Below are 17,240 nucleotides of genomic sequence, written 5' to 3' on the forward strand. Positions count from 1 at the left end.
AATTATATTCATTTAATTCGTAAGTAAAATAAAAAAGCCGAAAAAGTTGTGTACAAAAATGTTAAAAATTTTAAAATGATAAAAAAATAATGATTCTTAAAATTTTATTACATTGAGACTGAAAAATAATTGTCACAGTAACAGCCGCGCACCACAAAACAATGTGCAAAAATGGAAACGTATTTAAAAAATTCATTCAACATGTCGGTTGGTGGCCACTTCGGAATTACATGGGCATAATAACAGGTTTTATTTAAATTACCCAGAAGGAGCATATATAAAATAAATAACCAGAGTCAAATAATGAACAGATATAATGTTTACAAAAAAATAAGAATAAGCCGTCCGATTTTATTCTTAAAACCATAATACACATCCAAATTCAAAGGACTTTAACCAATTCCTCTTAAACTTTTCTTCTAATGTCATATAACTTTCAAATCATTTATCAAACTTATTGATTATGTTTAACACCTGTAATCATACATTGATAGCGGAAATGCCATCAAAGTTATTTTGTTAAATACACCCATTATTAATTGTGACCTTATGTGAAAACCTTAATATATCTCCGTTCAGCTTACCGGACCTTCTCAAGAAAAAATCTACAGCAGAATCTTTTGATGAGTTGGCCCGGCACATTGTCCTAAATCTCAAGGCATTTAACGGTCTGTAGCGCTTGGGCAGTGACTTAAATAAAATAATGTAGCAACTAATATATAATTGTGTATTCCAAATTGTATTGTTAATATGTATAAATTTTAGCTGTATTTACCCGTAAGTGAAAATTGTGTAAAAAAAAAAGTAATATAAAAAACGCTGTCATGCCTCGCAGCTGGGAGAAGAAAGATCCGTATCAAATAGCGGCAACCCTCTCCCAACTGTCTGCGTTTAGTTAAAGCGAAAGATAAATACTGTAAAAAAAAAAACACCAGCGATACAAATTAGAATTAATAAAAAAAAACCCATTATTAATTCCTGTTAACAACGGCAGTCGATTAAAGTTTTTCCGGAATCAGTCTAGAAACGCACGTTACAAATTGTCACTTCACATTTAAAATCTGCCGACCGTGTTACGAGAAGAAAAAAAATGTGTTTTCCGAAATACCAGTGACGTTAACTGTCTATATTTTTTGCATTAAAAGTTTTGGTTTCTTTCAACTTTCCTGAAGAATTTCTGTGCGACATTCTGGATTTATTTCAGGTTATTTTAAAAATTACTTTAAACTAAATTTAAATATTAGACCACTGAAAGCCTACTAATTTACAAATAGGTAAGTAACAAAATATTGTTAGTTTAGAAATTCTCTTAATTTAAAGTATAGCCAGTCACAGTAATAAGAATGAGGAACCAAACATTTGCTTGTTATTACATAGCAATCAAAAAGCTCAATAACCGCCACAAAAAATTCCAATATCTATAATTTAGCACGTGCCAGCCTGTAAGAAAATCTTGCCAGGGAAACTCGCATAAAGAAAGAGTAATTAGAAAATATATTTCTCCAATAAGCTTCGTAGCAGAAGTAGTTTGTGATTAATGTCAGCAAACCTTATTTTTTCTTTAACGTTATTTTAGATTTCTTATGTTTTACGTTCACGTGCTTAGTGTATATTATACGTTGTCTTATTTGATAAAGAGATAAATTTTACAGAAAGTGCAATTCCAGTTATAGACTCGTAATATTGCACCCCGAAATAAAATGAAAGTCATCGCGAAAAGCCCGATGAAAAATTATTGCCTTCCAATCAAGGAAAAAATATTTTAAAATATACATTTTTAATTGTATCTTAATTTATATATCGATATATTAATGTAATACATAATATACTCACAGTTCGTTTTTTAGAGCGGTAACTAAAAATTTTATAATAATGCGATAAGAATTTAAAATAAAATCGTCATGATTGACAGTAAGCAGTTCTTGACAGCTACGTATCCTACTATTCGTAAGACACTTTACTAATTATTTCCTTTATCTCAGATCAAATAAGATCTATAGTAATTCTACAAAGATATTAATATTCATTTAAAATAAAATGTGAAATTTGACCTCGGCGATTGATAAACCGCTACGTAATGAAAAGACCAGAGTCTGGGGATAATGAAGGTTAATTAAGTAATTGCTTCTCTGGAGTCCTAATACGAGACTAATTGGACAAATGTTGATTAAATGATTAAAATACACAAATTTATAATAAAAAATATTATACGTATTTGTGCAATTTGAGTTTTTTATACCAGTGATAATTCAAAAATTGTATTCGTCTGAAATGTATAAATAAAACGAAAAAGCAACGTTATCAATAATTTACCCTTCTCTGGTCAGCCAATTACAAATAAAATAGATGCCATTTTTAAAACAAATAATGAAGATCGGTATATCAGTACTTACGTCGTTTCTGAAGAATTCTAAAATGATTACAAACCAGTTTTGATTCGTTTGAAAAAGCAGGCTATACAATAAAGCGCCGTATTTTGGGATCACATCTTTTATCATTCCTCTTCATCTTCTTTAATTTACCACCTAGAAAGTGGATCCCTCTAAAAATACATGTCTCCTCATGAGAGATAGTACGGTAGCTGTTTATAAAGTCATTTATCAACTGCACCACTCACAGACAGAAGCGATGATAACTCGTTTTCGGATTCTCCTGATTGAGCATTAGCTACTTTAAAGCAAGCTATTGTGGGTGCGTTCAAATTACTCCGTACACTGATACTTCTACGTAACCGGTACCTACACCGATTCGGGTGTTAGGATTAACATATTAAATTGAAGGACACTTTTAGCGATGCCTTCAACAGCCTGTAGAAAGAACTGGTCTCAAATTATTAGACATATCTCTGTCTTACATTCAACGCCACCTTGAGTACTGTCCTATGTATTCTACAAACAACTTGTGCCATCGACACCGTTACAAGTTGAGCAGCATCCCTGCATAACAGCAGCCAGGGTAACCGATTATATTCACGCCCGAAGGAACATTACTCGGCAGGACCTAATCATAACCGATGTTACTCAGGAGAGAAGCTAATACGGAAACTCCATTACAATTTTATTTGTATATATTTTTTTCTAGTAATACTTATGCAGATTGAACTACTATTTTTGGATAAATAATATGTACAATAAAGTTAATCAAAATGATAACCACAGACTACACGATACAACTAACAGAGCGAAATAGTACTTCATTAAGTATTGGTTAATTTGGTTAACCCATGCTGGAAACGTTTGCATATGTCAACATATATAAGTGTAGTTTATACTATTTATTATTATGTTGCAAATTTATATCGAATTGACATCATATCAGTAAGTGACTGGTTATACGAGCAGCTGAAACCCAGCTGTAAAGATTGAGCTTTGCGATCATAAGTCGCGGGTTCTATTCCCGAGGTACAGTCTAATAGTATAGTAGTTAATAGTATAGTTCATTCTTTGTGCATTAATTATATAGGATTCCACTCTCACATTCAAGTTTTCAGAGGATTGGTAGGGGCATCCTATGAGTATCATACCACCACATACTGGGATCGACAACCCGCGTACCAAACGCGTCGATAATGGTATATCCCCCCATAATTAGTTTTTTACATGACAGCGATTATCTCAGTCGATGTAGGCGTCACCATCTACTACCCTTGGTAAAGCGCAAGGAGTTGGCAGATATCATGTATCTAGTTAAAATCTTAAATGGCTCTGTCGATTGCCCCGGGCTTGTTAGTTCTATATTTATACATGTTCCATCTTATCAGCAGAGAAATCCTAAGTCACTCTCTGCTCCTAATGGTCACAGTAACTATCGACGTAACTTATTTTTGTTGTGCGCTCCGCGTAGGTTGAATGAATTGGTCAAAGAATCAAACGTTGACGTTTTAGTGTCAATCCTTAATATGCATTAAGGCGCAAATACATGATCGATTTCTTTGGTTCTCGAATTTAAAATAACTTTTATTTATTAGTACTCTTCATGCATATGTGTGTGTGCATGTACATGAATACACGTATATATGCACGCATATGTAAGTATATGTTTATCTTGTAAGACTTTGTTGCTAATCCTGTATGTGCTATTTATTGAGTAACTTTCTTCTATGTAGGATTATGATCCTTTTGCACGTCCCCACAATGTAAGTAATGCTAAAGACGGAAACTTGTAATAACCCCTGAATGTATAAGTCGTCTGTTAAAATGTAATTAGTTTTAAGTTTTTGAACTCTGAACGAGTAAAGATAATAGCTATGCTTGGAGGAGGCCGATGTCTTGCAGCGGGGGCCTATGGGCTGAACATCGACTACCTGACAGTACTTAGATGTTTAAAATAAAAGAAAACATTAGTTTTAATTAACGATAAACTTTACATCGTAATTTTTACAAGAAGAAATATATTATGTTTCTAAGAGTATACAGTAAGAATGATATTTTTAGGTAATTTCCGATAAAAGTGTCGGAGATTATATTTTTTCAGTCATCTTATTTAAATAGAATAATATCTAAATAAAGAAAATGCTTTTTGAACTTTATAATTTAATTTATAACGACTTACCACGACATGGTAGCTATAATAAGCACTGATGATAAACTAACAACAGGGCATCAAGCTAAGCCGACTATTCCAATTAGCAGGTCCCGTTTGTTAAAAGTAATCTAAGATTATCTACCTGAGCAACATGTTTTTAAGTTGAATCTTACTTACACACAGTTAATACCTATAAATGTCATCAATCAAAATGCTGAAATAGATACATAATATGAAAAGAGAAATAACAGTTTTATGTGTGAAATATCGTTTATTATTAAAATGTCGTCTACGTCACTTATTTGTACAATTTAGTCTGCCTAAGATTATGATATAATTATTCAATCCAGCGATTGTTTATTTTGATCAACTATCGATGGAAACGTAAACATTGCTTCTGATTTTTAATGAAAAATATTTGTTACCTTGCACATCACCTTTACCTCGTCTTTACTTACTTTTACAGTTATTTTTTTTTGAAGGAATTTTTTTTTTTTGGATTTTGATTGAATAAAAGAAAAGGCTTTTTTGATCGGCACTAACTATTGAAATCTGTGTATTTTTAAGAGCAAAAAACGGGAATCTAAACTTAAAATGTCTAGATCATAAAATCAAGATGAGAATTAAAACATTCAAAAAGATCAAGATATGCGTATATTAAACTCAAAGTTTCCAAAGGAATTCTCTAGCAACTGGTTTGAAGTTCTATATTTAGGGTAACATCTGATTCATTCGTTCTTCGACAAAATTAGTATTACGCTCTCCTTAAGAGCGAGCTATTTTATTCTTTTCAATATTCCAATAATTATCTATCATCGAAGCGAAATTGAAAATTATAAAAAAAATATCAATAATCAGCGTATATGAATGCTAAAAATATAACATTTGGTACGCAAAAGTTATTTTGCATTAAACTTTCTGAAAACACAATTTCCTATGGCTCAAATAATTAACCTTCTACATATATTTATAATTTATTACAGAAGAAGCGGTAATTGACGATGTCATTAAAATATATGAGTAATTGCTCGTTACAGCGGCACAAGACCAAATCTGTACTAATTAGTTTCCCCAATTTAATATCGTTATATGAATAATTACAACCCTTAGAAAATTGTTACGTGCATAACGGAAAATCAAATAAACAAATTTTGGTAGTAAAATTGCATTCAGATTTTTAAAGTGTGCATGTATATTTTTACCGGCCATTGGATCTGCCCTGTTTTCTAAATGTTTATATATTACAACTATGATTTTCTTGTCGTTTTTGTACCATTAAATACTAGACAAGCACGGCGTTTACCTAATAGTAAATGAATTCAAAACTACAAGCACTTGCTTGCTCCAAACCCTGAAACATAAAATGAAATGATTTATTAACCCAGTTAGATTTATTGGGTAAGATCATTATCAAAAAAGAGATATCAGACTGTCTAGTGCAGTTTTTTCAACCTTTTTGTGCCATGCCCCACCTATGCCTATCTAAAATTCTTACGCCCCCTATGTAACATATATAATTTTTATATTAAAGCGGAAGGGCTAAATCAAATCGCCGCCCTGTAGGGTGCAGGCCCCACGTTGAGAATCCGATCAACAAGAAGATCTATTGCAAAAAAAAAACTTGTTATAAATAAATGATATCATATTAGGTAAGTATAATAATTATATCGTAGGAAAGGCACAATGCCAAATTAATGATCTCTTTTGTTAATGTTATTATTACGGAAACCTTTTAAAAAAGGAATTGTTTTAACAGAGATATATACTAGTTAGTCGCTAGGCTTAGTCGTTATCGTTTGCTCTTTTATTACACTCACCAATAAATGTATGTAAACCAAATTCACAAATATATAAATTATTAATTTTGCCTATTACATGTGATTTTAAGTCCTGTTGGTGGCAAAATATATATTTTAAAATAGAAGGTGAGGACTCTTCGCAGTTTTGAAAAGGAAACGGTAATTTTAACGTAAATTTGTATCAATAACAACAAAGGGCGCTTTGTATAGTGATGTTGTACATGTTAAAGTTAACGGTTCTCTGTGGCCATTTAATGAGCTTAGTTCATGTGGAAGCTTATCCTGTCTCATTATTTCTCGCTTACAACCGTATCAGTTACATGTCTGTTTTGTATAGAATATTTATAAGAGTACATGTAAACTTGAAATTAGTTATATATATTTGAATAAAAGACAAATCATAAGGGAGTACAAGCAAGCAAAAGGTTTTTAGTTAAAATTACAATAAAGGTTCGTACTTTTGTGAGTAAAAAAAGTTTTAAGCTGCCTGAAATTCTAAGTGCACTCATACACTAGATACGAATCAAACTGTTTTGCTAAGCTGAGTGAATAAGGCTGTCAGTTTAGGTATATTAATAATTATTGGTATCTCTTAGGATTCATTATTCCTTACTTCTGAAAATGTGTAATAGAAAAAATCTTGACCGAAATCAAAAACCCTGATATTTAAGATATCTTCAAAAAATTAATATATATATTATACAAAATATTTGCTACAATAGAGAGTGGCTTCTGCAATTTATAATAAAAGAGCTAAAGATACTCTGATATAAAAATTTCGTCAAGGAAAATAATTAGCCATATTTAGTCAATGTATATTCGTCTACGTAACTTGTCTGTGTGCATAAGTATATTAGAATAACGTAAGTACTAAAAAAGCTTGTTATTACTTTGACAAGGCTTTATAAAATGAATAATTTTTTGGGTTGGCTATAAAAATGTATGGATTAGACTTTTATCATGTTGCCATGTAGGTATGCACATGATGTCGTTGCTGTAGAAAATTATGTGACTTCTGATATTAAAACGCGAAAAGTGCCAGTTCTCTCTTGATGTTAATCAGACATCACCTACATAATTCTAAAGAAACTGAAATTGTTGGAAATCTGAAGGTGCTAAGTTAGGGTTAAATGGCGGATTCATTATCACCACCTAGCCAAACTCTCTTAGTTCTGGCTGAGTAACTTAAAACATGTGTGATCTTGCGTTATCATGATGAAACACAACCACTTCTATTGATTAATTCCCGTCGTTTTCTCCTAAATTGTTGCTTTACTATCTTCAGTTGTTGACATTTTGAAATCTAAACCAATTGTTTTATGCTGCGGTAAAAGCTCATAATAAACAATGCCATACACATAACATCACCTTATTACAAGTTATATCGAGTTTTGCCATAAACTGATGATCAATCTTCGATGACAATCTTTTACGCAAGTTCTTGTGATAAGTGGTCTACGTTATATCTACGTTATAACTAGCTCTTTAAAAGCGAATCGGTTTCATTACAACTCTACAAATAATCATAAATGAGTACACGGTGTATTGCTATTCTTTCAATGCACTCGTTTAGTACGCACTCATCGAGTATATTTTTAAATGAATCAAAACTAGCGCTCGGTTTTGATCTACTTTTACAAAAACGACATCTATTTTATCTGTAACTGCGCGACAAGATCGAGGTGCATTTTTGAAAACAAAATACCCCGATTGAAAACGATTAAACCAACTTTGTGCTACTCTTGCTGTTATTACATAAGGCCTTTCCTTTTCCTTTCCTACAAATTTCAAGCAATCAAATACATTTGTTAATGTAAAACTTTAAAATATAATTTCCCAAACATGGGGTCATAGGTAACTCATAATAGCATTCTTGAAGCCCTCCAAAAGTGCAACTAATTTAGAAAAGATTGAAGAAAAGAACGATCAATTACACATTACTAAAATCTACTAATATTTAAAAAAGGATTACTTTATTAATCTTAGTAGTTAAAAATAGTGACAAAATATGCAAATACACGCCATAAATATTGCATAAACTTTTGTGAGAAACAATTGAAATAAGACCTTAAGACGTCCACTGTCAGCCCATTACTACGTAAGTTTATTTCATGGTGATGTTACTCCAATTAATTCAAGCGTAATGGCCTTTATTAACCTGAAAGCTTTGCACGCAATGATAATAACTTTATTGGCATAATTGCCAGATGGCTAAGTTATAAAGTTTATGGACCTTAAATTGAATTTATATAATCTACATTTTTATTTCAACATTCATAGGTTTCGCTAAACTTAATTTATTGCTTTACGTTCCACTCAAATATCTACAAATTATTTTGCTGTAATATTTCTCATTTAGCCGTAAGGAGCTATTTAATCTTCATCTTAAATATATGTGTAAAGCTGTTATAAATTCTAACGTGTCAATAATAATGCTTGTGTATCATTTTACCCCTTTAAAAGCTAACGCTTTCAACTTTTCTCTTTTGCTTTCGACATGAAGATTCATATATCTGTTATTTAATAATTAAACAAGTGGTATGTAAATTCTATTAATCTCTAATTAAAATTATTAAATGTGAGGTATATAAACCTATTTATATGAATTTTTCCAAATATTTTATTAAAACAAAAAATAGTAAAACATGAAAGATTTTATAGGCTCTGGAAAACACATCTGACTTATTAGGTACTAAGTAATTACAATTATACATAATCCTAAATTAAACAAGTAAAAATATGATATTATTATATTTTAGATAATGTTATGTAAAACTTTATACTTAATAAATTAATTATTTTTACTTTTATATCGTAATTAAAAGGACGAAACGATATTTTAACGTTTTAATTTTTAAGCTGGTTTTTAATCTTTATCTTCAATTGTCAAAATAAAGATTGACAAGTTAGTATGTTGCCGTTTTTTTTAGTGCTTCATGTCAAAAATGAAACTTAAACTTGACTTTTTATTCTAGTTCAAACTAATATATACTCAAAATGAAAGTAATTTTTAGTAACATTTCATAATGTTCAATTACGACGTCAAATTTATCACTAGTGACGATACATTATATCTTAAGAGCGGAGACTTTAAAAGTTTTAAGTAAGTTTATTATATTTCTTAAATATTCTGTTTTATTTTATTTTAAAAATATGTTTAAAATTTATTCCAGGTATGACTCGAAAAAACGTTTAGAAGAAACTGTTTATGATGCAGCAAAAAGAAATTACTGTGAACGTCGAGGAGGCTACTGGCGAATACCAAAATCTAGTCAACTTCGGCAATTAGAATCAACTTTGCGTGATCGCAGTATCATAGCTTGCGAATGGGTGAACGAATTATTAGCAACCTTAGTATTTTCTTCTGGTGTCATTGCATACATCTCTATTAAACCCAACACATTAGATGTTACACAAATACTTTTTGATAGATATTGTGTTGGAAAGCTTTCAGGGCAAATTGTTACAGGTGGTAAGTTTTCTCTTTTTAAAATTCTAAATATTTTTACTACAAATACTTTTTAATACATTTTCAATAAAAAAAAAACTGACTATCATTTGCAAACAATTTTAAAGTTATGAATTATTATTTGTAATATCTAAAAACAATTGAGTATGAATACTCAAAACCACACTTATTAAAACAATTTATCCAAAAATGTTAGTATTTTTCAATATAGTATGTGAGATAATGCTTTTTTAAGACGGAAAATAAATTTAGTATTTGAATTTTTTTATTGTATTAGTAAAATGGTTCTTTAATATATCAATGTGAAAATACAAACAAAAATGAATAATTTATAATATTGTAGCCAAAAATAACCTTGTACCACTCAAGCTGGACTATACCTGTTACCCTAATATTACAGTTGCTTTAAGTAAGACCCATCTACTATTCACACATGCAGAACGAACTGCAACCCTGTTCACCTTTGGAAAGAATTTAGATAGTGGCATGCACCCATGCCGGTTATCAGACAAGGATCCACATGTGCAGGTATAATATTTTTTATTGATTAATAAATATTTGTGTGTTCACTACTGGTGCAATAATATTACTTAGATTGATAAACATTTATTTATACCTCAATGACATGTGTACAAAACAATTATAAAAAAAATAATTGAAGACAAAAAGTTTTACTAAACCAATATGATGAAATAAACACTAATAATTAGTAAAAAAAAATACTGCAAGTATAATTGATGTGTGTCACTATAGTGTCTTACAGTTTTTAAATTGTCTTAGATTCCTCAGTTCAAGCTAATATGTGAGTAAATAATTGAGTTCATTTCAAAATTAAATCCCAAGCAAATACAAATATAATATCTTATAAATCCTTCAGTAAGCAACCATTTAAAACATTAACAACATTTGATGAAATTTTTACAGACACTTGAATTAGGTGGAGCACGGCGTGTAGAACGCCGAGTATCATGGTCTTCTGATAACAGTGGGCTTAAAGTTCTTTTGTGGAGTGCTGCTAACCCAGAACCTGCACCATGGAGCCCAGTTCTTGAAGATCTAGCTAACTTACATCTTTATCATATTCATGGGTATGCTATTTTCTATTTGTGAATAGGGATTTGTATCTTCGTTTCAACCTATAGATGCCTAATGCTAGGCATAAGCCATTTCTAAAGATATCTATAGCAGGATATACCACAATTTCCATGCTTGACAAGCGGGTTAAGAATTGCTGTGGTATTATAGTACACAGAAGACACTGCTGCCCATCCTCTGGAAACTTGTTTGTTAGCAGTAATTTATCAATTTACATCTAATATTTAAATGTTATTGACAAAGTAAAAATATTTATTCTTTCACATAGGCTAAGCACTTTTGAAAAGTCAAGACATTGATATGTCATATATTTAAACATGTTTTTATTTTCTTGTTATAAACAGATAACACGGGATAAATATTTTGTTTTATTATTATTGTACTTAAAATGGCTATAACCTCTTTTGTGTATACAATTTTGAAAATGAAAAGCATATTTTACTTTCAGACAGCAAGTGTCTCTCATAGCATATCACCAATTGGAAAACGAGGTGCTTTGTGCAGAGTTGTCACAAAAGAATGACAATGTAGTCCACATTGTAGAACAAACTGCTAGCAATAAGGTAAACTATATTACTAAATACTGTATTATTTATATTATCCTTCTGGTTATCACTACACATATGTACATTGAACTATGTAGTTTAATTAAAGTACTTTGCACTTACACAAGTGTTATTACTCTTTAGTATGATTTTTCTACAATATGATACTCGTCGACGGGTAAAGTGTCTCTTTACGCGAGCATCATTGTTGTAACTAGCCAAGAATCTTCTTGGTTGCATGGTTTCAATTGAAGATTCCCTAAGAACGGATGTTGTGGTCGAAGAGAATCTGCCATAATAAGCATTGGAGGTCATAGACCTCTGTTTCCGTGAGATCAATTTCGATGAAGCTACACAAAGTTTTAAGTGGCTAACAGCATAACCTCAAGTAGATCACGGTAGAGGTGTAATTATCTATAAGTTACTTTACAAAAAAAAATCTGAAATGCATTGAATTGTTGTCAAAAATTTATTAGTAAATACAATTTTTCAAAATTTTAGAATGGAATAACATTAGAATGGCAATGCTACGATATTTCTCATCCTGAAGAAAGAGTAACCCATTTGAGTACAATGCGGGATAGATGGATTCGTGCGTCCCTACCGGGACCGGTTCGCGTGGCACGGCGCTCGGCGTGTGGACGACGTCTGCTCGCCGCTTGTATAGATGGTACACTTCATATAGTGCATCATTCCTCTGGACTTACACATTCTGTGCGAGCTGGCTTTGTGAGTATAAAATTTCGGTGCTAGAAAGTTTTTTAAACCAATAGCAGATTTGCTTATTTCTAACTCAATGTGCAATGAGTGTCAAGTGCAAGGAGTTTTCTGCTTTCGCTGATCTGTACTAGCAATAACTCTCAATATGTTCTATAGAGCATAATGTGCCAATGTCTGCTTACAATTATAACACAATTTTATTGAATATTTTACCGAATGTTTTAATTTTGCATAAGAATATTTTACATTTTTTTATGGATATAAGAGGTATATGCGTCAAATAAACAAAAATGCGTTGTTCTGAAAACAGAGAAACAACTTAACAAAAAAATTACTTTTTCGACTTTAAAGTTTATTATTTAAATTTTCAATTCATTTTAAAAGTTTATTGTACAATATTTTAAATTAGCACTTTAATGTCTCAAATACTAACTGCTTTACCGTCCGTCCACCTCAATGGACATCTATGAAATATTAAGGTTAGCATTACAAAAGCGCGACACAATACAAAATACAATTACTAAAGAAACCAGTTTCTGTACATATAAAATTTAAGAGTAAAGATTTTTATTTATACCCACAGATACCGACCGACGTGCGATGGGCTGGCGAGCTGTTGATTGCGGTAGAAGAAACGGGACGCTTGCAGTGTTTTGATCGCGCCCTTTCGCTCTTACACCATCACACTAAATGCCTAGATTTGTTATCACACTTCCGGTAAAGTATATTTTGTTTTATAAACACAAAGAATATTTAGAAACAATTTACATGTAATTGAAAGATATTGCATAAAAATTATTTGCTTGTACTGACACGTCATATCGATTGCGTAAGGAAATTAAAAACGAATATATATTCTTTCTGAAGTAGCAATGGGCGAGGCACATCGCTCGTAAATCGCTTTTGAATCTCCTGTAATGCACCAGATATTCAATAATTAGTTCTCAGTAATGCACTCTCGTCAGAGTGTTCATGATCATGTCCCGGTCGGTTCTGGTGTGTCCCCGCTGCTTTCTCAACAATTCGTCATGTAGTTGACCAAGCGGCTTAGTAAGTACATTCAATTACCAAGTTTTCAATGACATTTTTGATGAGGTCAAAAATATACATAATACACTTAATGAGATTATGATTAGTACAAATATCTTTATTTCAAATAGCCTTCGTATGTTCACATTTTTTCATTATAAACTGACACAACTTAACAGACAAACAAATTATATATAGCATCTATGTGTTGTTTCTGAAGATGTTAATGCTGTTAGCCTTTAACAGCTATTGTTAGGCTTTAACAGCTTTATCGGTACTGAGTTTACGGAGCGGACGGATATAAATAGAAATGTTTCTCTAACCACAAAAGTCAAAAGTGCCTAGGCTAATTTAGTTTATTTAGTCTTTTCATATAATATATACGTAACGGCACCAGCAGGGGTCTTTTAGGATGAAAAAATTACTAAATTACAAGAAAAATAAAAAAAAAACAATAATTTGGCTTTATTACACTGACAGAATATATCACCCATCTCAATCTAAGAAAAAAAAGCCTACTAATAAAAAATGCGTATATTAAAAATTATTATAATGAAAATTTAAATACCTTATTTTGTCTTGGAAAACACATCTTGTAAGTAATAATTATTATTAAAAAATTCTTTAATTAGTAAATTATTTCGAGACACGTCTATAATCATTCTATTATTTTTTTTGAACTGCAAAATGTCAATATATTTTGCATACAAGAAGTCTGTCAATGCAACTTGCTATATATAAAATTACCTTGTCATAGTGCAAACACATCCTAAAACATCAATGTTAGCAGACAAATATCTATGACATTATTTTTCAATCGAATCTCAAACAAATCGGCACCAAGCTGTCTCAATCAGTAACTATTTTGGTCTAGTAGTAGACAGTTTAGAAAAATAAATGTTACAATTTTAAATTGCTTAATATTAATTTTTATTTTACAGAGACACAAAACGAATGCAAATTCTCGAAACTCGGGAGATGAAAGGCGGTCCTTTAATGCTAGCGCTGTTCTCCGGAGGACCCTTAACTTTACTACGTATAAAGCATCCACGGCTTCTAACGGTGAGACTAAAATGTATATAAATATAACATGCCCAGCATTGGTTTCACATTATAAAACTTGTATCAAGCAACATCTCTATAGTTTTTAATGTTATGTAACAAGTAAATCAGTTTTTAATATGTCAATACAAATTTATATTGTTCATCATGTAGACGTGGATTCGCGCGGATCGCACCAGTAATGCAGTCGCCCTCCTCCGCGCCATGGACTGGGAAGAAGAAGGGCTGGAATGTCTGCGAGGTATGAACGAACTTGTGCATGGCGCGCTGCGAAAAACAAACGACAGCAGCGAAAGCCAAAGTATGAATGGCGAGGCTGCCGCTCAAGCAGCTTTAGGAGCCTTCCTAGCTCCCTCCATACCGTTGGGATCCTCTGCTCAACGCTTTGCTCCGCCAGTCCATGACCTTGCTAGAAAATTTTTTCATCATTTACTTAGGTAGGCAAAAAAAAAATCATGTCATTATATCCGATAAGTACTTATCGGCGTTTGCCGATTATTCAAGATTTAGCTCTATCTGAATTTGACAGACGCGGCCGAATCGAGAAGGCGATGAGTCTCGCGGTAGACCTTGCCGCTTGGGACCTGTTCGCGGACGCGCGCTGGGCCGCGCAACGGCTCGGCCTTGCACAGCTGGCACAAGAGGCATCCCGCGCCGCCCGCCACTACGCACGCTCGCAAGCGACCGGTAGAGTTTATTTTTTGATTTAGTTACCTTGTATAGTCCGCAGTAAAAAATTAGAGAAATGATTCGTCATAATGAGAGAATTATAATATAGAACTCATCAAAATTTAGGAATCATTTCAGATATGTGTGGAACGTGTGTATTTTAGAAACATTATTGTTATTTTCAGAATCAGAATGTTCCGATTCTTGTTCGCAATGTAGCTCACGTACTTGCTCGGAATCCGAAGAGGAGCTAAACAATTATTCCGGGGCTGGAAAAACCTCTCCTCCTCCACTGCCACGCGTCCCGCTACCGCCCGATCCGACTATACTGTCCGTTCCGATAACACAAAATGAATCTAAATCCACAATGAGCATCAGGCCAAACTTACATCAATATATAGAGCGAGACAACACAATATGGCACACTGGTCTCAGAGACGACACATGCATAGACAGTAAAGTGAACGACGGTCAGTTTAAACCAATAAAGAACCTGCAGTCAATTAAGTGGCAAAGTGTTGACAACATGCTATTGGACTATAGAAAACCGTTAAGTAATTCATCCGCTAGTGATACGTTGCCGAGACCTCTTGTGGTAGAAACTATTCCACGAATACAGGAAGAAAAATTTAATACACATTTAAAGCACATTTACCAAACCGATATGCTAGAGCCAGTTCCAACCTCCGCCTATCACTTTCATAACAGTACAAACTCTAATATAAACGAGAGAATATACCGACACGACAGCACTTGGTCTATTAAACCATTGGAGAAAAACAAAGTTAAATTTTCAGACACGGTCACCGTTGCAGTTGTTTCAGTAAGTTTCTAATACCTTAAACCCCCAAATATGTTTATTTGAAAAATATTATTAATGTTTACAAACACACATTTTCATTACAGGAACCACCGTCATCGCCGGATACTGCGCTTGAATTAGCAGACAGCCTTCCCTTATGCGCGCCAAACAAATACTTGGCTGCCTTCGCCCCTGCACCGCCAAAACTAAAGCCTGTAACTTTGACAAAGCTTCCTGCTGCCAATAAAATGTCGACCCTTACCAAGTTTCCCGCCGTCACCAAGCCCTCTGCAGGTTCCAATGCCCCCGTGGCGTCGTTGCCCCTCGCTCAGACGCCCCCCGCTGGTACTACGCTCGACTACGTTGAAGTGTGATGCACTGACACATGTCTGGCACCAATGTCTGTGTTAACCTCTTGCACAAATGTTTTGCATGCATCTCACAAAATATTGTATAAATAATAATCATTATACTACTGTAACTTTACTAGTAATAACCCTTAAATTCGACATGTGTGTTAAAATATTATGTATATGACATACTAAATGGAAATTCAAACAGGTAAACATAATCGAACTTCTCATGCAAATGTTAAAACTATACTTGAATAACATTTTTATGACTTCTATAATGAACCCTTCAACTTTTTTCTTATAACTTTAATTAATTTCTTTGCTATAAAAAGACTGTTGTCAGTCTACTATTATTTCACATGTCCATAACCTTTTGCACGGTTTTGCATGATTTTAGATGTATTACACTTTTAATCTTGTTGTGCATTAATCTGTTGGGTATTAAGGAAAATTAAAAGAAAGGACATATATATAACCTTGCTAATTAAATTAAAAAAATATGAAACATTTGAAATAATAAACAAAAACAATTTATTTTTATTAAGTCATCATTATTGATAAAAAATGTTTTTAAGGCTCATTTATACCGATTTTTGGATATTTTAAACGGCAAGGCAGAAATAAAATTTGCATATAATTGTTATTTTCAGAAATTCCTGCTCCGCGGGCGCCTAAAATAAAAGTAGTCCACTTTGGAATGGTTTAACTTAAGAGACTGCTCACTTGTCAAGACAATCACTCTGTAGAGATATGTAAGATATTGAACTCCGTCCATTTATAGATCTGGAATAATATGCCGCTGATAAGACTACCTCAAATTTATAGGAATCTTTATAATATAATCCAGCAACACAATGTTGAGTCGATTACGAATTTATATTTTATGTTCGCATTTTGTATATTATTAAAATATATTACAGAAAAAAATAATATTTTTTTATTTTATGTTCTTGTGAATTTCAATAAAACCCTATTTTACAAACATAGTTTTGTATTACTACTGTTATTTATCATTTGATAATCAATTAGGCGTAAGTCTAAATGATATCTAGCTCATGATAAACAAATTAAACTTCGATTTGGGAATGTTCTGAATTTATTGCGTGATAAGTCGCAGAAAGATTCTTGTACTCTTCTGTAATCAGCATAACTTCCTGTACCGTCCTCTGTCCC

General features: G+C 32.4%; 1 protein-coding gene across 2 annotated transcripts; it reads left to right on the forward strand.

The window, feature by feature from the left end:
• The first annotated feature begins 9,293 nt into the window (after positions 1–9,293).
• frtz (WD repeat-containing and planar cell polarity effector protein fritz) lies at positions 9,294–16,981 on the forward strand. 2 transcript variants are annotated; one of them, XR_011109106.1, is made up of 13 exons: positions 9,294–9,426; positions 9,497–9,795; positions 10,193–10,320; positions 10,717–10,880; positions 11,336–11,450; positions 11,934–12,161; positions 12,736–12,869; positions 14,123–14,243; positions 14,397–14,680; positions 14,773–14,930; positions 15,098–15,735; positions 15,819–16,275; positions 16,718–16,981. XR_011109106.1 is itself a non-coding variant. In XM_068776403.1 (13 exons), exons 1-13 carry the CDS (start codon positions 9,350–9,352, stop codon positions 16,771–16,773), a joined length of 2,643 nt encoding a protein of 880 aa, XP_068632504.1. In that variant the 5' UTR covers positions 9,294–9,349; the 3' UTR covers positions 16,774–16,981. The 2 variants fall into 2 exon arrangements, 1 of the variants encoding a protein (XP_068632504.1); XM_068776403.1 differs by having other exon boundaries at positions 15,819–16,059.
• Positions 16,982–17,240: the final 259 nt, after the last annotated feature.

The sequence above is a fragment of the Battus philenor genome, unplaced genomic scaffold (genome assembly GCF_028537555.1).
Source record: "Battus philenor isolate CCGP_79_NKW_IND1 unplaced genomic scaffold, ilBatPhil1.0.hap1 SCAF_12, whole genome shotgun sequence".
Lineage (NCBI taxonomy): Eukaryota > Metazoa > Arthropoda > Insecta > Lepidoptera > Papilionidae > Battus > Battus philenor.

Coding starts and splice junctions, on each gene's coding strand:
- frtz (XM_068776403.1), top strand. CDS start 9,350: ATGTTCAATTACGACGTCAAATTTATCACTAGTGACGATACATTATAT. Junction 12,162..12,735: donor ATTCTGTGCGAGCTGGCTTT/GTGAGTATAAAA, acceptor TTATACCCACAG/ATACCGACCGACGTGCGATG. Junction 16,060..16,717: donor CGCTCAGACGCCCCCCGCTG/GTACTACGCTCG, acceptor TGTTATTTTCAG/AAATTCCTGCTCCGCGGGCG.